Source organism: Chelonoidis abingdonii, chromosome 9 (assembly GCF_003597395.2).
Source record: "Chelonoidis abingdonii isolate Lonesome George chromosome 9, CheloAbing_2.0, whole genome shotgun sequence".
Classification (NCBI taxonomy): Eukaryota; Metazoa; Chordata; order Testudines; family Testudinidae; genus Chelonoidis; species Chelonoidis abingdonii.
The window spans coordinates 8,569,904-8,590,461 of NC_133777.1; the positions used below are offsets into that span (position 1 = coordinate 8,569,904).

General features: G+C 43.9%; 1 protein-coding gene and 1 non-coding gene across 6 annotated transcripts in view; one reads left to right on the plus strand and one right to left on the minus strand.

Moving 5' to 3' along the window:
- The window catches only part of RNF216 (ring finger protein 216), a 121,736-nt gene that overhangs the window by 67,758 nt on the left and 33,420 nt on the right, over window positions 1–20,558 (plus strand). For all 5 annotated transcript variants that reach the window (XM_032767765.2, XM_032767768.2, XM_075069172.1 and 2 more), the window contains 2 exons: window positions 16,382–16,479; window positions 19,457–19,679. In XM_032767765.2, the coding sequence (XP_032623656.1) occupies window positions 16,382–16,479; window positions 19,457–19,679 (321 nt within the window). The remainder of the gene's footprint in view (window positions 1–16,381; window positions 16,480–19,456; window positions 19,680–20,558) is intronic.
- Window positions 6,212–6,315, minus strand: LOC116817567 (U6 spliceosomal RNA). Its single transcript, XR_004371965.1, has one exon. It is a non-coding gene; the product is annotated as a U6 spliceosomal RNA (small nuclear RNA).

Consider the following 20,558-nt stretch of genomic DNA (forward strand, 5'->3'; position numbering starts at 1 on the left):
TTTAAGGAAGTCACTGAAGTTCCTTGTTCTTGACACCACTTGCCTCCCCTCTGTAGAAATGCAGCAGATGGCTTCTTTTCCTTTTATGGCAAGCAGTGTTGATTTCCCTTTACACTCAAAGCCCAGGTTGGAAGTGGAACTGAGAGTTGCTCAGTTGGAGGAAGGGGTTGTTCACACAGAAGACTGGAAGGGGTGGGGAGGTAATTTGCAACATAATAAATTCCAGTTTAAAAAAGCAGAATTGCAACATCTCCCTAAAGGTGCTGATTATTGTTGGGTTTGGAGGGTTGTTGTTTTTTAAGCCTATTGCTTATAATAGCCAGTCGCAGCTATGACCATCCATATTTTCCAAGGGTGAAAAGAAAACTTAAAACTGGAACGGGTCATCGCACCAACACTGCTGAATTTATAAAAACACATGAAGACACCGCCCTGTCCTTAAAAATTCATTTGACCAGTTATACAGTGTCAGGTACATCCACAAAAAGCTGATATCTCATCCAGAATAGCTAACCTTCATCAATCCCTATGAGCCCTTTTATGTACAGATACGGGGATACTTGTTTCTCAGCTGGCGCTGGTTTCACTCAAGGACTACTGAACAGGTGATGCTCACCTAGGTAACTAGCAGCAGGTGGTGTTAGTTAAAGCAGAGGATAAATCTGTGTTTCGGAGAATCTTTGATGTGATTTGTCTCTTCCTACCCCCCACCCCCCAAACCCTGTAGCCGCTGTTACTTGCTTCAGATTGGATTTCATTAATTCAGTGCCAGTTGCAGGTTTGGCAAGCGGTTTAAATCACTAGATGTTTAAGGAGTAAGTGCTGCCTTTATTGTCTCACCGTGAAACCTGTTGGCAGCTGCCGAGTTACAGTTCTGTTTCAGCCCTTCTAAACCTTGATGAAATGCAAAATTAATCAGTTTGGCATGTCACTTGATGTGGTGCCCTCTGTGTGGTTCATGAGCTGTCCCTGCCTCATACAACTACTAACCTAAACGCAAAATAGGTCACTGTTCCTCCCTCACTGCGGGGGAAAGTAAGGAGGCAAAATGTAATGAATCATTATGGGCTCCCATCCACTCTTTCACTCAATGGCCAATTGCAACACCATTTGTTCTTATAGTAGAGTCAAACTAGCTGAACTATTCCTGCTTCTGTCACCTGAACAAATGAAACAGAACATTCAGCATGAAAATAGTGTTTAAATTCAATACATTTTACGCACCCTGCTCTTAATTCCTTCAGACAATTACTATCTGGTTTTTTTGTTAAAATTTCTCAGCCTTGCTTAATAATAAAAAGACCATTTTAACACCTTTATTTCCTCACTTTTGACTGTTGAATGTTTGAAGAGCTGTCTGTATCTGATGGTGGAAATCTCCTATCTTCAGGAATGCTGATAAGCAATCAGTAGTAGTGTTGGGGAAGCATTTTGAAAATAGTTCACAATAGCAATAACACATCCTTCAGCGGTTGATTTAATGAGTCTGTCATGCTACATTCTGTTTTGCTGTTCCCCATAAATCTTTGTAGTTGAGTGGTACTTTGTTATAAAGACATCTAGAAAACTTACTGGAATTGGCAAAGGTGCACACAGTCTGTAAACTAAGGGTATGTCTAGACTACCCGCCATATTGGCGGGTAGCGATCAATTTCTCGGGAATCGATATATCGCGTCTCATCTAGATGCAATATATTGATCCCCGAACGCGCTTCTGTTGACTCCGGAGCTCCACCAGCGTGAACGGCGGTAGCGGAGTCGACAGAGGGAGCCGCGGACGTCGATCCTGCGCAGTGAAGATGAGAGGTAAATCGCTCTAAGATACTTCGACTTCAGCTACACTATTCACGTAGCTGAAGTTGCGTATCTTAGATCTATCCCCCCTCCCCAATGTAGACTAGCCCAATGAGGCAAGCTATTCCTATGGTGTTGAGGAGGTTTGGGTTGTCAAAATAGCACTCCAATAGGCTTGTTGCATTTATCTACTTGGCTGTCAAAGCCATTCATGCATTTTTGCTGCCTTGCTTCCCCTAGTTATGATATCCTAGGGCCAGCCTTCCTGTCTTCCTGAATGTAAACACCTACCATGTCTGGACTTGCTTCCTGACTAATCCTGCAGAGTAGACCACACACAGGATGTCAACTGAGATACTAAAACCTGCCAGTTGGTATTTTGAGGGCACCCCTACCTTGACTCCTCCCTTACCTGCAAGCTGAAAACATTAAAGCACGTGCTGCTTGAAGTGCATTTTAGAAAAAAAAAAAGTCTTCGAGAAACATCACAATTTGTTGAGGTCCTGTGCCTGAGCTTGAATTGTAACATGTCGAACAGTAGACAAACGTAAAGGGTTTTCCACAGAAAAACACTGGATAGAGCTGGCTGAAGCATCACACTGGAGCGGTATAGTGAGGATTTGAACAAAAGTTTTGCTGCTACATAAGTTTCTAGTGTGTACTTTCCTACACCACAATAAATAATGCACAACTTGGCACGAGTGGCAGTCTCTGATCAAGAGGCCTTGGACTAGAATAGTTGCAGAACAACTTTATTCCCCCAGCAATGGTTTTATGTCTTTGTGTATAAGCCACTCTATTTCTCTCTTAGAAAAGATTATTAAAATTATTGGTATGATGATATCTGGGGCTCCATTATGCTAGTTACTGTGAATACAGTCCCTGCCCCATGGGGCTTATACTCTAAATAGGTATCTGATTAGACCCGACGGTAAGGTGCTTTTATCTAAAATAAGCTTTACCAGGCTAGGATGTCTCTGTAGGCTGGAAATTGGAGCTCTTTGCAAGCCAGAGACCACTTTTAAGTGGTAAAGTGTAAATTGACTGTGCTTGGATGCTTAGCCCAGTGCTAGGAGAAAGCAGAAAATGTGAATTGAAGTTGGGGCTGTGTGTGCATCTGTGTCCGTCCCTGCTGTTGCAAGAGGAATTTGGGGCTGGTAAATGTTTGACACAGGAAGAATGAGTAAATCCTAACATGACTTCTGGTTGTAGTAAACTCCCCGATACTGGTGCCGAATGAGTAAAGCAGTTCTCGTTCTGCAATGATATCAAAACAAGCACCAGTCTTTGCAATAGTACAAATCTCTATGTCATTCTCTGTCTCTGTCTCTCTCTGGCCAATCTTTGGAAGATACTGGCTCTTTTCCCCGTTCCCTGAGAAGACAAAGTCTTCAGATCCCTTCTGCTGCATGAACCAGAGCTCTTAACTCTGAACTGAACTACCTTAAAATAAGTGGTCTAATTTTAAAATGTTCTGGTTTGTTTCCCCACTGTGGTTGAGCAACAGCAGAAATTACTGCTACCTTCTCAAACACATATTCTGGAATCTAGGTGTTCTGGTTTATTTGGGGGTTTTTAATGAAAGGCAGAAGAACACTAACTCAGGAAGCAGTCCTTACGCCGGTAACAAAATAAACGATCTAGCAGTGAGCGTAATGAAAACTCTTTGGGGTACTGCTCAGCAAAGGGGATGGGGGAAGGTTTTTTTTGTTTGTTTGTTTGTTTTTTAAGCAGTGGAATGTGTTGCAACAAAAAGGAAACTATTTTTATGTGGATGTCACAATACTGTAAAAGGCATTGCAGATTTCTCTTCCTGTCTAACTTATGTTGAGATAAGCCTCTCCCCCCATATTAATGCTGAGACTGCACTAATCAGAGAATGGGATGAAGTGTGAAATACATGTGGTCTTTTCCTTTCTCTTTTTACTCTTGACTGACTTGTTGCAAATCACAGTAGGACCATTTTATTCCAGAATGAGTTTCCACACACAGACATGCTCTGAAACCGTTGGAGGTGTTAATTAAAACTGATTTAACCACTCTGAGGCAAGATGTATGGATAAACCCTTATTAGGCAGGATATTGTCATGCTAACATGACTCACTTGTGTTTAGCCTCTGCACCTTCACCGCAGAGTTGACTTTGACCGGTTAGCCTAACTCCACAGTGTGTCGACACTGCAAAGTCCTCACTGGTGGTGTACTCCTGCATGTGTCTGTGTCACTAGGACATCTGCAGTAAGCTGAGCTACTCTGATTCTTTCATGGTGATTTCTGGGAGAGTTTGTCTTCCTGTGCACCCTGGAGGAATTGTGGGAAGGCAATGTCGAATTACTGGCACTCAACTGCCTGCCTAGCCTGGGTCCTCACTGCTAATAGGGCAAGCTACTTGCCTGAGTGTAAACCTCTCTCACGCTTTAGTTATACCCCCAGCAGGCCAGCTAGCCCAGGTTGAAGGCACCATCAAACTTGGGTGAGAGGTTTTTGCTTGTGAATGGGAGGAAGGTTGGGCCGCAACACCTGAGAGCGAGCCTGGGTTAACTGCGATGAAAACAGACCCTAAAAATATGCACTATCCTGCTTAGGGAGCTGAGGAATTTGTGTTAAAGTGGGGCTGGAGATTCCTACATTTGTGTATTTTGCCTCAGAGCTCGGGGTGATTTCTATACTGCTTCAAAACTTTTAAATCTGTAGGGATTTACATCCTCTACGTTGCTGGCTGGAAAATACCAGTATTTGCTCACTTGGTATTGCTCGTTCAATCAAAATGATAGTGTATGTACACCTGATGGGTCTAATACGTCATGTACGTTACTAAATGCACTCTCCCATCTCCTACTTCTAATTTTGCCAAATAGTCTGACTGGAATCCTGAAATCTCTACCTGCCCTCTCGTTCTGGAAGCCACTCCTTTTTTTTCTTTTTTTAACCATTTCCCTTTTTTTCCCACCAAAGTAGCTGTCTGTGCTCTAAGCCTGCACCCTCCAATTCCAAAGACCTACAACATCTCTCAAAGCTGCAATGTTAAAATAAGAAAGGGTTGTTAGAGCTTACAGATGGAATGAGTGCCTGCATCTTTACTCCCCACATGTACTTTGCACTGCCTACATGTCTGTAGACAGTCTTCTCTCCACTGATGAAAGGATAGAATGTTGCATGGTCTCTTCTAAACCTCTTCATGCATTAGTACAATAGATAGCACTCCGTTCAGTGAGGAGAGATTCTGTGTGCGTGTGCTTATATTAAAACGTAGGGACTAACCTCCCCTTCATAATACTCCATTTCTTGATGGTTTTGATTTCCTTGAATCTTTCTAGTGCAGCACTGTTTCCACCCAGGAAGGTTTCCCCAGGCACCTACTGCAGGACATTAGTTTTAGATTTACAGAGATATGTCTTATTGTTCTTCCCTGTTAGTAAATGAATTGCAGATGACTCAACTTCATGTTACGGTGAAATTTGCACGGCTGAGGTTGGCGGTTCACAGGGCTGCTAAGAGTTTTATAAGTCTGCCATAAATACTTCATTTGTAAATCCATCAATAATTAACCAAACACACATCTTGTGTTATCTATCTGTAATTAAGTGGTTCTCAAAGAAAACTCTGGTTAGTTGCACTATGCCCTGTGGCTAGCAGTGAAGTTTACCAAATATAATGGCAAAGCAGCTCTTTTACCAATATAGCTTAATACAGCCCTGCAGTGCCTGTCCCAAATGAAATAGACAACACTGGATAAAGCATAGTTTTGCTGGTACAACTGCATCAAGAGAGGGATCGCACTTCATCACTGCTGTGCTGGCAAAAGTTTATACTGCAGTCCTGGCCTGTGTCTGAACTTTTACTGTAGTCAGGGCTTCTGATTTTCAGCTCTGACCCTTTTGTTAACCACAGATCACCAAATCAGTTACCATCAAAGTTGTCACTTTACAGAGAACGTTTGAAAGGGGATGCCAACCTGAAACTCCAGTCTTGTTTCAAGAAACGAGTTCATGTTTCCTAGGCGTATTACATGAACCTGAGCGTTGCTGTGTATATGGTTCTCTTCCCTGTTACTGTGCGAAAGACTCGTGCAAGCAGGAGAACTGACTGGAGAGGGGAAAGAGTGAAAAATAACTATGCAAAATGTGGTCAAAAAGTGCAAATTAAACCAACTTGGGGGCTGGAGGGAAAGAACAGAAATGAACTCCACCGATCCCTTTAATTTAGAGTAACTAGAGGTATTGCTTGTAGGGAAAAAATGGCAGCGCACACAACAATTGACTTTAAATAGCTGTTGTCCCGTTAATGTAACTTTCAGTGTATGTTAGAGCCTTCTAGTGGAACCTTTGTCATGAGGCTGAATCGTTTTTGTTTTCCAATATTCTGTACCACAGTGCAGTCTGGGTGTGACCACTTAAGGAACGGATGCCTGTTGCTTGCTAGAGTTGGAACGCTTCATGAATTTACGTGTCATCCTTGTGCAGGGGCCATGCTAATCTTCTCTGTATTCTTCCAATTTTAGTATATGTGCTGCTGAAGTTGCTAGAGTTGCCCTTCAAGTAAAAGTGAAACAGAATTGTACTTAGTACCTTTTGGAAGCTACTTCAGGGTGGTCTCAAGGTCTCGGAAACTACTTTAGTGTGGTCTATTAGAGGTCTAATAAAGGTGAGCTCTATTGATTTCACTGTATTTTCCCCCCAATGTCATGCATACTGTTACTTAGTACGTTTGGAGCAGGAGATGATCTAGCGCTCAAGCTATTGGAAGTGGCTTCTGCCTTCGTAAAACATTGCATTTAGGATTTAAATGGATACCATTGAGAGGCCCACTCTGTTAAATGGAATAAGGTAATCAGTCCTATACATTTGCAGTAGCTGTGGGAGAGCCAGGCAGTGAACGCTTTGAACTAGCCTGCTTGTATTTAATTATTTACTTTGGCCGGGAAGACTCTACCCATTACCTTGTATCAACTTAGCAAATCTAAAAACTGTGATCAACTGCATGTGACACTCTGGTGGCAAATGACTGAACTTGATACAACTTCCTGCCCCAGCAAAAAGCTAAATGACTCCACGTATGCTAATTTAAATGTTATCGTCAGCATGAAGTCACAGACTATATTTAACCTGCCTATATAAATCTAATCGAGTGGCACAGTTTCTGACTGCCCTAGAGTGCAGGTTGAAGCAGGTTGGTGTGTGGAGGCCTTTTGAAAAGCTCACAAAGAAAGGGGCCTTTCTCACTATGTATGAGCAGAACTGCTTGCTGAGCAAATTGGATGTCGCTTTTTTTTTTCTCCAGTACTTATCAGCTCAAAGGAATAGGGCTGACTGTAGAATTAGATGGTGTTACTTTGGAGAGAAAAGCTGATCCGTACGGAAAAGTTTGTTACTCAGCTCTTCAGCTAGTTAGGGGGAAAGGACAAGATTCTGATGGGATAAAGATCGCTGCATCTGATGCAAATAGTTCTAATCCCATTTAGTGCTCACATCTCAGTGTCTGCAGCCTTAGATTCCCATTTCTCATGTCTTCACCTATCAAACTCAGTTCAGAAATTGCATTGAAATAAATCACAAAACATTTCAAATGGTGAAATCTTTCAGGCTGGCAAGCAGCCAGGTTAAAGCAATGTTCTTTTCTATAGGTTTCTGTGTCTTAGATTCTAAATACAGACTGTCTACTTCCCCAGTACAGTAAGTATGCAGTAGATTGATGGGCTACTCTGATAGAGCTAATGCAGTTTCCAGACTTGGCTAACAGTACCTCAGTACTGATGCCTGGCAGTGTTTTCTTGAATGGAACTGCTGACATTCTTGTTACATAGGTCTGACTGCTGCAGTCAAATGACCATTAGCCTAGCCTTTCTGAATCAGACCTCTGGAAAAGCATTGTTTTCTCTGAAACCCATTTCTGGAATTTCTGATTTGAAAGAATAGAATTGATTATTGCAGGCTACCAGTAACTTGGTAGCTCACCTCTAAAACCAAACCTGGCCATGGGAATTCACTAGACTTCTTTCTGCAGCAGCTCAAATTACGAGTGCCTAGCTGAGGGGGATCCAATAACTTCCTAATAATGGTCTGCAGACCAAGTGTGGAATACACTTTATCAGTTGCTTTTGCAGGGAGGAAGGTTAAATGTCACTTTTCTGATTTCTTGGTGAGATTGGTTGAGTTAACTTTCTTATATGGGAAGAAGAAGGCCGTACAAACCTTTTTACAAACATTAAATATAGGGCTTGTCAAAAAACAGAGAGGACATTTCACAAAAGAATTTGAAGCTATTCATTTTGCAAGGCATTAAGAGAACAGCCCCCCTGCCCCCTTTCTCTTCTCCTCTTTGCCATTGAGTGCAGTAAAACTAACTATGTCCGGAGTGGCACTCGTAAATTTTTTTCTTTCTTTTCTACTGTAACTTATCCAGCATTTGAGAAGATCGAGCTGTAAGGTTGGTTTTGTTTCCTCTTACCACTTTAACTTTTCAAAACGACTTTGATTTTTGGAAAAGTTAGATTAGCCAAAGGAAACTGAAAGTGATGCCGGGGCACCCCAGACATCATTGAGTCCGTTGAGTTGGGGAAAGGGGGATAAAATGTCAACGCTTTCAGTTTTGATGAACAAGCAACTTTGAAAAAACTGCTCTTCACTAAAAGTGTATGTTTAAAAAATCAATTTTTCATCAGTCAAACAAATTTTGACTAGCTCTAATTTACAGTATGAAATTAAACAAACCTTTCTTCATCCCTGTTTTAATGTTCAATCATTTGCACAACATAAACTTGCATAGGTGGTAATCTTGTTTAGCACAGTCTTGGAAGCCAACCCAAGCTGATTCAGGATTCCTGTCAACACCTACCCTCCTAAAGAAACCTAGCTATGGTAATAAGAGCGGAGGCTTCCCTCTTCCTAGGCTACACAGCTGTTGACAAAATGTTTGATCCTTTTAGCACCTAGATTCTGTTTTGTCACATGGCAACAAGTACTGCCAGTCAAGCGTTCTTGTTAAAAAGATAAGCAGCTGCGATTACAGTTCTGGGTCTCTAGGGGGCAGCATTAACTGAGAAACAGATTAAACTTTCAGGAGGCACATACAAAGCAGATTATCAGGGGAGGGAAGAAAATAAGCTTCATTTTAATACCTTCCAACTGGTAATTATATTTGAACACTGTCCCTTTTGTGTACGTAGCGTGTTATGTGCATTCTGCCATATTGCAGGTATACAGGGCATATTTGGAGTTGGTACCTGCTGCCAGTGTTACACAACTGAATCAATAGTGTTAATCATCTTCTGGACTAAATAGTGGATGTAGCAATCCACCCTAGGAAGAAGCTGTTTCCGTATTGGCATGTCTGGATGCCCAGAATGCTATTGCCAAGTTTCCATGCAACGCACAGATAAGTACATATCCTTGTACATCTCTGCTGCTCGGATATACGTTTCTCTAGCTAAACTGGATTTTAGTTCAGTTTCTTTAACTTCACTATTCCAGCTCTACGTGGGAAACCCTAGAAAGAGTCGCAAATGCTGAGTGTTGTGGGCATGTCAATGTACAGAGGTTACACCCCATTTAATTATTTTATACTGATTTTAGCTAATCTAGTGCAACTTCGGACATTTTTAATATCAGTTTAGAACTAGTGAGATGTGCACTTCTCAATTAACTGCTTTAAAAATCGTACCCTTGGTTCAACGAATTAGCTCAGCTTTGAGTAGACCAGCCTTAAAATGCTACTCTGAGAGCGCTGTGATCCTCACTGCCTGTAAATGAAACTCTCAAAATCCAATCACTATTCTGTACTCTGTTTACAGCAGATAATCGAACCCTCTCAGATGTAGAGTGTCCACACGGGAGTAGCTGCTACAGTATCCCAAGCTGCTGTTCACATATTTTGGGAAACGTGGCAGGCTCCCGAGCAGCAGCATTAAGATGTCATTGAATAACCACAGCACAGCACTTTAATTAACTAGCATACATGCTACGGCAAGTTACAGGGCCCCCCTTAACAGCTGCCACTGAGAGTGGGAGGCTGATGATGACAGACCAATGATGGAGCCTGCAGTTGATTTCTTCTGCATTTTGCTTGATCAGTAAATGGCCTTGTTTAAATTCTTAAGCAATGAGAAGAAGCAAGCGTGCAGGAATGCTGTGGGCAGTGAGTCTATCTCTATCTTTGTCGTCTTACATTTCACTCCATGCAGGATTTATCTGGCCTGAATCTATAACAGTCAGTGTTGATCAGATAATGACCGTGTGTACAGCACTGGCTAGCCAAGCAGGGGTGAGGAGGCTGATTGGTAGAAGTGCTGAATTTTTAGCTTTGCCAGATCTTCTGTAGATTGGATCTTGAAGAGCTTTTTGTGTGGGTTGGGGGAAGGGATAAGCAGGCTAATTTTATCCCTGCTGTTTTGTTGAAATGCATTCTAAATATGCTTTATAGCTTAAGACCTTGTCTACACTGCCACTTTACAGCGCTTCAACTTTCTCGCTCAGGGGTGTGAAAAAACACCCCACCCCCACCCAGTGCTGCAAGTTTCAGCGCTGTAAAGCTGCACTCCCAGCACTTAACAATGTTGCTGGTGAAGACATACTCTTAGTGTTCGTTCTGGCGCAAGTGTCAAGCCATTTAGAGGGCTGCAATTAGACCTTTGCATATGCAGTGTCTTGGAATAACTGGCAAGGGATTGTCTGTTTTGATCTCTCTGCTGAATGCTAACATGTTATCCGTACCTCTGGCCCCAAATAGGAAAGCTGTGTAACTACTTCTCTGCTCCTGGAAACAAAGGATCACCCTGAGCCCGAACATGTTTGTGATAATCACAGCAGCTTCCTGTCAGCCTGCAGGAAACAGGAGCCACTACTTTCAATAGATGTACAGTGAAAAGATTAAATTATGTGATTGAATGGTCCTCCAGCATGTCCTCCTTCCTCTTCTCCCTGCTCAATGTTTTAGTGAATTGTCCCACCCTACCTGGCAAGCTTGGGCAGATGCAACCAAGTAATCTGTACTTAATGTCCCACTTATCCATAGTCATTCTGGAACTGTTCTGTAATGCAATGGCCTTTTAGAGGACAATGTGTTTATTGGTTAATCTAGACAAGCTGACTGTTACACTGAAAGCTCAGAGCTGTTAACACAGAGAACCTAAACTGCTAAAATAGCAGGTGAAGGGATGAGTTAAAGGAATGCGGAAAACCAAGTAAAATAAACAACAAACAAAAATAAACTCACTGAATTGGAAACAAAACGCAAAATTAACTTTCCCAAGTTAGGCTCAAGGATGAACAGAACAGTAAGTAGGCAGCATTGTCCCCTGGCCCGGGAGTCGGCAAACTGGGTTCTGTTCCTGGTGTGACACTGGGCAAGTCACATCACTTCTGTGCCTCTGTTTATCTTCACACTTTTTGCCCTTATCCTTTTAAAATGTAAGCTATTTGGGGAAGGGGGTGCCTTTTCGTGTGTGTGTACATTGGGCTGCACAGATTAGGCAATCTTGGTTTGGACATGTAGGTGCTATTGTAATACAAATAAATAAATAATTCAGGCTGGCTGTAAAATTCAGCCCGGAGTGGTGCGTATAAGAAAACAGAGACAGTAAAGAAATGTACTTGCTCTTTATGAAACAGAGCTGCTTTGTAAAGCACAAAAGGCTTCTTATAATGGGCTAGACTTTATCACTGTTCAAACTGAGCAATGATCAGAGACCTGTGGTTACTTAGTATTAAAGCTAAGATTTTGTCACAGATATTTTTAGTAAAAGTCAGGGACGGGTCATGAGCAATTAAGTCAAATTCATGGAGGCCCGTGACCTGTCCTTGACTTTTACTAAAAATATCCATGATACAATGGAGAGCCGCGGGGCAGCTGCAGGGGCTGACTGGGAGCTCTAGGAGCCCACCACCACCCATGGGGGCTTGGAGCTCCAGGGTCCCCCTCCACCCATGGCTCTGAGCTGCGGGGTACCCGCGGTCAGGAGCAGCAGGGTTCCCCAGCCAGCCATGGCAGCTTGGAGCTGGGGGGGGTGGGGCCCTGTAGCTCCTGGTTGCCGTGAGGGGCCAGAGGGACTGAAGTCATGGAGATCTTTGGAAGTCACAGATTCCATGACCTCCTTGACAAAATTGTAGCCTTAGTACATGTAAATGCTCAATAGCGGAGCTAATCAATACAATTCATACAACAGAGCTCAATGCAAAATGTCCAGGCCTGTGATCTTGGCAAAACACTGTGAGGCTATTAAGTGGCCCATCAGGCCAGATTCATAGTGGTAGAAACAATATGGAATGCTTGCAAAAGCTATGCAAAGTATCTTTGAGGGAGAGCTCATTAGAATTCAATTTCAGCTGCGCTTAACCTACCTTTTGTATTGGTTATCAGCTCACTTGTGCAAATACTGATTGTGAAGGATCCCAGCAGTGTATAAGGCAATAATTGCCATTTCTTTAGGCATGGTGGAGGCTAAGGGGAGAAACTGGACACATTTTAACTCCCTTTACTGGGAGTGCAGCACCATCTCTCGCTCCTTAGGGCTTGGCTACACTGGAGAGTTGCAGCACTGGTGGGGGCTTTACAGCCCTGCAACTCACTCACCGTCCACACTTGCAAGGCACATACAGTGCTGTATCTCCCTGGCTACAGCGCTGGTTGTACTCCACCTCGGCCTGAAGAATACCGACTATAGCGCTGATGATGACACTGCTCAGCCCATGTTATCAATGGCTGAAAGACTACAAAACCTCTGGAAGAAGCCGCGAAAAAGCAAAGAAAACATGCTGCAAGCAGTTATGCAGCACTCTGTCACAGAGAATCAAAAAGTGCAAGACTGGAGGGAAAGGGAAAGCGGGATCCGCCAGAGAAGTGCAGCGGACAGGAAGAAAAGCACAAAGCAGCTGATAAGCATCCTGGAGCGCCAAGCAGACTCTATACAGGCGCTCATAGCCATGCAGGCGGAGCACTACCACCCCTGGCCCCTCCTGCCACCCTTGTCCCAAAGCTCTTTCCCTTGTGTTCCCATGTCAGCTCAAAACCCCCTTCTCCAGCATCCAGGTTCTTTCCATCACCACCAGCTGCCTCCAACACCTGTACGTTCACCAAGCAGCCCTGAGAACTACAACACTTACCCTCTGCACTCAACCCCCCTCACCATGCAGTATAGCCATCCTGAAGTTCAGCAGTCATTGCACAGATCCAGGAAGGGACATATTCAGCTGTGTGCACGTTCCCACCCCACCCCCTGCTTTTCGGTTCCAAAAGTTGTTGTTTGTCTGTTCAATAGTTATTTTCTTGTTCAGTAGATGGAATTTTGGCTTTGAAAGGTCTGTCTTTATTATTGCAGAAGGTCCAAGTACTTTAGCCCAGGAAAGAAACAGGCACGCAATCAGCTTAACAAACACAGATTCCTACTACATGTAATACTGCACTTCGCTCCTTGCAAGGCACAACGTTACTGTTGTTTCAGCCTCAAAATTCCTCCCTCAGGATCCCTATCGTTTGCAGCCCTGTTCTGGCTCTCTAGTAGCCCGCTCCTGGCTGTGCAATTCCGATCACAGGGCTTTGACGTCGGAGGTCCCATCTGATGAATTTTCACCCTTCCTTACAAATTATTTATGGAGGTACAGCACACGGATATAACCGCAGGGATGCTGCTTATCCGCCAGAGTCCAGCTTCCTAAGAGTCACCGAGCACCCCTTTAAGCAGCCAAAAGCACACTCCACAGTTATTCCGCACCGGCTCAGCTGTAGTTGAACCATTCCTTGTTGCTTCTCAAGGCTCCCTGCTGTATGTTTATGAGGCATGGCTTAACGGGTAAGTGGGGTTCAAGGATTCACACGGGCATTTCAACGTTCCCTATTGTGATCTTCTGTCTGGGAAACAGTCCCAGCCTGCACTTCCCTAACAGGCCAGTGTTGAAAGATCGTGTTATCAGACCTATTTGGGCCAGCCTGGTTAATGTCAATGATCGCCCACAGACTCCACAAGCACCTGGAGCAGCATGGAAGACATACCTTCCAATTTAATGTACGCGGATGCTAGGTGGGGTGGTGCTAGAATAGGAATATGCATCCCATCTATCGCCCCTCCGCAGTTAGGGAAATCCATTTGGGCAAAGCCATCCACAATGTCCTGCACGTTTCCCAGAGTCACGGTTCTTCTTAGCAGGATGCGATTAATGGCCCTGCAATCTTGCATCAACACGATTTCAACGGTCAACTTTCCCTCTCCAAACTGGTTCCCAGCCAATCGGTAGCTGTCTGGAGTTGCCAGCTTCCAGATTACAATAGCCATCCGCTTCTCCACTGACAGGGCAGCTCTCAATCTCGTGGCATTGCGCTGCAGGGTGGGGGCGAGCTCAGCACACAGTCCCATGAAAGTGGCTTTTCTCATATGAAAGTTCTGCAGCCACTGCTCATCATCCCAGACTTCCATGATGATGTGATCCCACCAGTCAGTGCTTGTTTCCCGAGCCCAAAAGTGGCGTTCCACGGTGCTGAGCATGTCCGTGAATGCCACAAGCAATTTCATGTCATACGCATTACACGACTCGCTATCATCGTCGGACTCCTCACTGTCACTTTGGATCTTAAGGAATAGCTCAACTGCCAAACGTGATGTGCTGGCGAGACTCGTCAGCATACTCCTCAGGAGTTCAGCCTCCATTTTCCACAGAAATCGTGCTGCACAGAAACCGTTGAAAGAGGCAAGATGGCACCAAACATGGACGGAAAAACAGGGATTGCTGGGATGTGAAGCAATGCATCACAGGGCGTTGGGACAGGAAGCAGAATGACCCGCGCCGTCCGCCCCCTTCCCGCAACCCACGGCGCCAGAATGGGAAGAGGTGCTCTGGGATAGCTGCCCATAATGCACCACTCCCAACAGCGCTGCAAATGTGGCCACATTGCAGCGCTGGTAGCTGTCAGTGTGGCCACATTGCAGCGTTTTCCCTGCACAGCTGTATGAATACAGCTTTAACTCCCAGCGCTGTACACCTGCAAGTGTAGCCAAACCCTTAGTTGTGGAGGAACAAGTCCTCCTGGGAGCAGAAGATGAGAATTCTGTTTGGAAGTAAATTGAAGTCTCTATGGTCTAAGGGAGACAGGAGTGGCAGAAGATCCCTGAAAGAGGGGGGGGGCCACTGGCCCCTGAACCATGGCCCTGTCCTCCCACCCCACCCCTTCTCCTCGAGGCCCCGTCCCCTGTTGCTCCTCTCTGCTCCCTACCCCCATTGGTCTCCCTTATGGCTGGTAAAAAGTGGGGTGGCCATGGTCCCCTGGCCTCTCTCCATTCCAGTGCTCCTGAAAGGAGGGGGGGGGAGTTAGGTATCTACAGTGTTTGAGGCAAGGATGGGAGCAATGTTAGCAAAACACCGATGTTGAGAAGCAAGTGGAATGATTTGGCCTGAGACTGAGTAGTACCTGATTCCTCAGAAAGGTATTATCTATAATATGAGACCCCTGGAATTGTTAAACGGTCAGTAATAATTGAATCCTGGTTGGAAAAACATGGGATGTCAAGAGGAAATGGGTTGTATTCTGAGTTGCACTGGACTTGGCTATCTTCTCTTCAGGCTCTGAGCTATGCTTCTACTCCATATATGGAAACTGTGGGTAATTTTATCAGGTTAGTCAGCCAGGAAATGAGTGCATATATATAGATACACATATAAAATATTTTTAACTGTTTGCTGATCAAAGGATGCTAATGGCTCACTTTTCATCCCTCAAATAGAAATAGATTAGTTAGTGTCAAGACTCCCTCCCTACCCTGTTTTGACATCTTTCGTGATCCCAGTAGTTTTACAAACCCCAGACTGGAAAATGCTGCAAAAGAGAGAATCTGCAGGGAAGAGAGGATGAGTTTATTCCAAACTTCTGGTTTAATTATCACTTCTGCTCTAGTTAAGGATTCATAATAATTGGCTCTGATTCCTTCTCCGTTCTCCAACTGTCTGCCCACGTGTTGCCTTTAAGCATCAGGCCACTGGTGTATTTAAAGTTGTCTGCTCTCTTAATTTTCGGAGGACTTGATAAGCAGGACCTTGATCTGCTTTGTGGGCTGGGTGACATGGAGATTCCAGTGCACCTGAGAAGTGGTGGTAGGCTTTTCATTATTACCATGCTATAGAATTCCTCCATTTCTCATGATGAGCATCGTCTCAAGTTGGGGAGGATTGGCACCATTTTGGAGTTCCCCTCACGTTGACTAAGACAGCTGCAGTTAGTACCATATGTACATCTTAGGCCCTTGAAACTTCTCCTAGGCTTAAAATGGCAGGCAACCACTCACCCTGAAACTTGTTCAGCTAAGAGTCCCTGGCCATGTCTTGCATAGCTATTGGTGACGACTTCATCCCTAGAGCCCATTGTTAAGTGATTATTGTAACAATGGGAAGCTCCCAAATTCCTCTTGCACTTTCTCCATCATTGGGATCTAGCTGCGTGCTGATGGTTTGCCAAACTCAGCTGCTGCTGGTGAATCTCGGCTGTATGTTGTAGGCCGATCTTTCAGTGCAAATCTGTGCGGTCTGGGGAACACTTACAAGTTGTAGCTTTGCTATTCAGTGATGTGTCTGGGATGGTCTGTTCCCATTAACACATGTTGTTATCCTCAGGAAACCTGCAGGAAGTGCCAGGGGCTATGGAAGGAGCATATGAATCTCACCTGTGAACAGCTGGCTGAGAAGGATGACATAAAATATCGAACATCTATGTAAGTAACTTCCTGAATCTGGAAAAACTGAAAACTTATTCTAGCTTCTAATGTGGGTTAGGTGAGACACCATCTGTGTCGCTAAATTCAGTAAAAAGTATTGTGTGTATGAATACATAAAGAGAGCCCTTGTTTGTGTATTAATAAGGCCCCTGACTTTGTGTGGATATAGTTACATTCCACTGAGAGGGTTCTGGGGACATGAAAAATGAACAGGTACCAGGCTTCTGTGATGGAATATCCATGAATGATTTTCAGCAATGTAGTCCATGAGATAAAACAAGACGATGGGAGTTTCTGTACCAGAACACAGTTGATTCATTTAATCTGGTATCTTGCAGTAGCTAGTACCTGTTCATTCAGAGGAAATGAAACCTTAATACTGCATCTGGCCGGTATGTTGTGTCATACACACAGAGGAGGGGTGCACAGAGACACAGAATAATCCTTAGTTCGTCACCAGGTCACTTGTTAATGTTCAGTGCTAATCTAAACTTATAATGCAGTGCGGTTTGCCCAGGTGTCACTTACACAAAACACTCTCCCCTCTGGCCGCCTCCTTCTGCATAGAAGGAGATGTGCACGTACATTTACAGATGCACATATTTTACATGCTGTTACAAGCTAGAGATTATTCATTTGAAATGCAGATGCTAAAATGTAAGGAGTTTCATAAAATCTCTTTTGGAGTGTGATCTTTGGCCATACGGTAGCAACAGCCAAAATATTCTGGAATCTGTCACTGGAGATTTTTCAGAGCAGATTAGACAAACACCTGTCAGGGATTGTCAAGATAATACTTAGTTCTGCATGGAGTGCAGGGGATTGGACTAGATGACCTCTCGGGATCCCTTCCAGTCCTACGATTCTATTATTCTAATTGTAGAAAGTGGGGGTTGCAATATAAAACTACTGGTCTGGCATATTGGAATTAGAATGGCCTGCTGCTGCTAATTTGCTCTCTCTTTCTCTTGGATGTATCCCAGTCTCTAGCAATATTGTATCTTGTCATCTCTGATCTGGTATTTAGTGTGCTTGGGGTAGGCAGAAATCGAGTTTTAATACTAGAATTGAACTGTGCAGGTTTTAACATTGAGAGTCCAAGTGAAGCCTCTTCATTCATCCCTCAGTACATAAATTTTAAGCAAAATTTTAACTTTCATGTGCATCATTCAGTATCTTTCTGCCACTCCTTTCCCAGTAGAAAAGGGGAAGTAGGAGTATTGTGACTGTCATGTCCCAAATAAGAAGGGGAAACATAGCTTTAAAACCTTTAACAGAGTTTTGCCTTCTGTAGTTGTCCAGATGAGATTTCCTGTGTGAAGACAATAAAGCTTCCTGTTGAATATAAGGAAAAGGAAGCACAGCTGGAGTCCAGGCCTAGCTTCCTGCCCTGTTCAGAGTTTCCAAAAATGTTCAAACAGCATCCTGTTAAGAGGCCGAAGGAGGAGCAGCAATCAGAGCCGATTCAGTTCCATGAACTGCTTTTTCTTTCTATTCCTAATACAGATTCAGTATTTGGATGAAATTTAGAGAGGGTGTGGATACAAGTTCATTATCCACTACAGTATAAAACTTACGCTAGGTCTGAAGTTGATGTTCATTGAAATGTGAGAAATTAATAATTCTGGCGAGAGCAAGGTATATTATGGGCTGTTACCATGAAGGCTGCCTCCACACTACTCTGCTAGTGCACCTCAATACAACATAGCCTCTGCTGATGAGCTCCAGACTGCTTTGATCAGGCTGATTGTGTGCTGAACTTGTGTCCATCTCACAAGTCCACTAGAGTAACTAGATTGAGACACACACACCCCCCCCCCCATGGAAATGTAGTTTGCTCCATACACAGCCTAGCCAGCAGAGGCAAAGGAATCTGTCTCTTTCAATACCAGTGCAGCACCTCCACTGGGCTACTGTGATAGTTTCTTCAGTCTCCAACCTATTGGTTTGGACTTTCCTAATATCGCTTTCTCCTAGGTGGCGAATTCAAGAATTTAGCCTGGCCTAAAGCTCAGTAAGTTGGATCTCGTAATCAGAAATAGTTTTCTCAGCCCTCAGTTGTGACAGAAGCTATTTGCCAAGACTTTTCCTTCCAATTCCCACACCAAGATAATATAGTTAATGGAGCCCTTCCAGTGGATTATACCCCAATAATTATAATCCTAGAATTATGTCCATTGTTAGCAAACCATCTCCCAGAGGGAAGGGTTGTGCAGAGCCATTGTTGGAACCAAACACTTCCAGATAATGTTCTGGATTTCAGCTTGTATTCTGTGCTATCATAAAGCCAATATGCATATCTTTGAACAGTAACATCTAGAGAGTCTATGGGAATGGGGGGAGACTTAAGAGGGATAAAATGCCCATTCTCCATAGGAAAGACTTGATTTTTCTTTAATTTCTGGTGAATAAAGAAAAGGAATGTCCAAAAATCTCAGGCCTAGCTCACTAAAAATTGAAATATATGTTCATGGCAACTTGGTAACCAAAGCAACAGCCAGACACAAGAGCTGGAGTTAGTGAATGACATTACTCAGTTTGCTTTCCCTGCACCTTTATCTCCTTGACTCTATTTCTGTTCAGCCAAGTCAAGTCAAGAATCCATGTGCCCTTTGGCCCTTTGACTTTGGTTTGAAATTGTTTCCAAGCCAGAGCTTAGCCCTGCTGCATTTTGGCTCACTTGGAAACCAGATTTAAGCCTGTAGAATGTAACCAGTGATTAACTTCCTTTCACTCAATTTGTTTTCTACTCATCAATTTGTTTTCTGCTCCAAATGCAGTTCAGCCCAGACCTCCTTGGAACAATACAAGGCTTTGGAGATGAAGTAGGGAGAAACAGGACTGTCTAAAAAGTGAGGGGGAAATTAGGGAAAGTACTATTGAGAGAGCTGGGTTCTCATTACTCATGCTGAGAATAGACAAAGCAAACATACCACTTCCAATTTCTTTCCCTTTTACCCCTCTTATGTTGCAGAGAAGAAAAAATGACTGCAGCCCGAATTAGAAAATGCCATAAGTGTGGGACTGGCCTAATTAAATCTGAGGGTTGCAACCGCATGTCCTGTCGTTGTGGTGCCCAGATGTGCTACCTCTGCCGAGCCTCTATTAATGGGTATGACCACTTCTGCCAACACCCTCGATCACCAGGGGCCCCTTGCCAGGATTGTGCAAAATGCTCTCTCTGGACCGACCCCACGGTAAGTGATTAACCAGTCATGGAATATTGCAATCACTGTTGAGTATTAATACCTTGTGTTAGGAGCTCTCTACCGTATGAGCTCTGTTTACAGACCAGCAGGTTTAAGACAGCACAACCATTTCCTTTCATCAGGGCCAGCCAAATTGCTCTGGTAAAGGACCCCCACTCCCTTTAACAAAGAAAACACTGAAAAACTTCTAGTAAAGAGAGTTCTCCAATAGGGAATGCTAAGAACAATGATCATGGCATCTGGGTAGCGGGACAGGCGTGCAGCAAGGAGGAGTGAGTTGTGTATATAGTACTTAGGGCAGCGGATGGGAGTTGGGATTCCAGGGATCTATTCCCAGTTCTGTGTCTGGCTCCATGTTTGACTTTTGGGGAAATCGCTTGCTCTCTGTGCCTAATTACCAATCAGATATGGGTATCGTGACTCTGGGTGCGGATGGATGAGTGAATGTTTGTGAAGTGCCTGAAAGTCAAAGGTACAAAGTTACTGGTATAACGTATTAGTTATGTCTACTCTTGCTGCTTTTGGCAGGGCTTACATTGAGAAGGACTGGAGTGTAGTTCTAACATGGGAGGTGTAATAGGTATAATAACCAGGGAAGTCATGTTCCTGAAGATCTTCATTTGTACAAAGCCAGAAAATGGGATGGGGGCAGAAGAAGGGAGTTGAGAGCTTCCTGCTGCCAGGAAGCAGCCTTAAAAAAGCAAAGCTGCAAGCCGGTTTTCCCCAGTATTTGCCTGAGCTTGACTGGTTCAGACTCTTAACCCTTGAAGGAGTAGCAGCACTAGGACCACAGTGGATTACCAGAACTTCACTGGTTCATCTTTATGCACCTCTTTGACTTCCTTACTCTGTGAACCACCCTGCCTT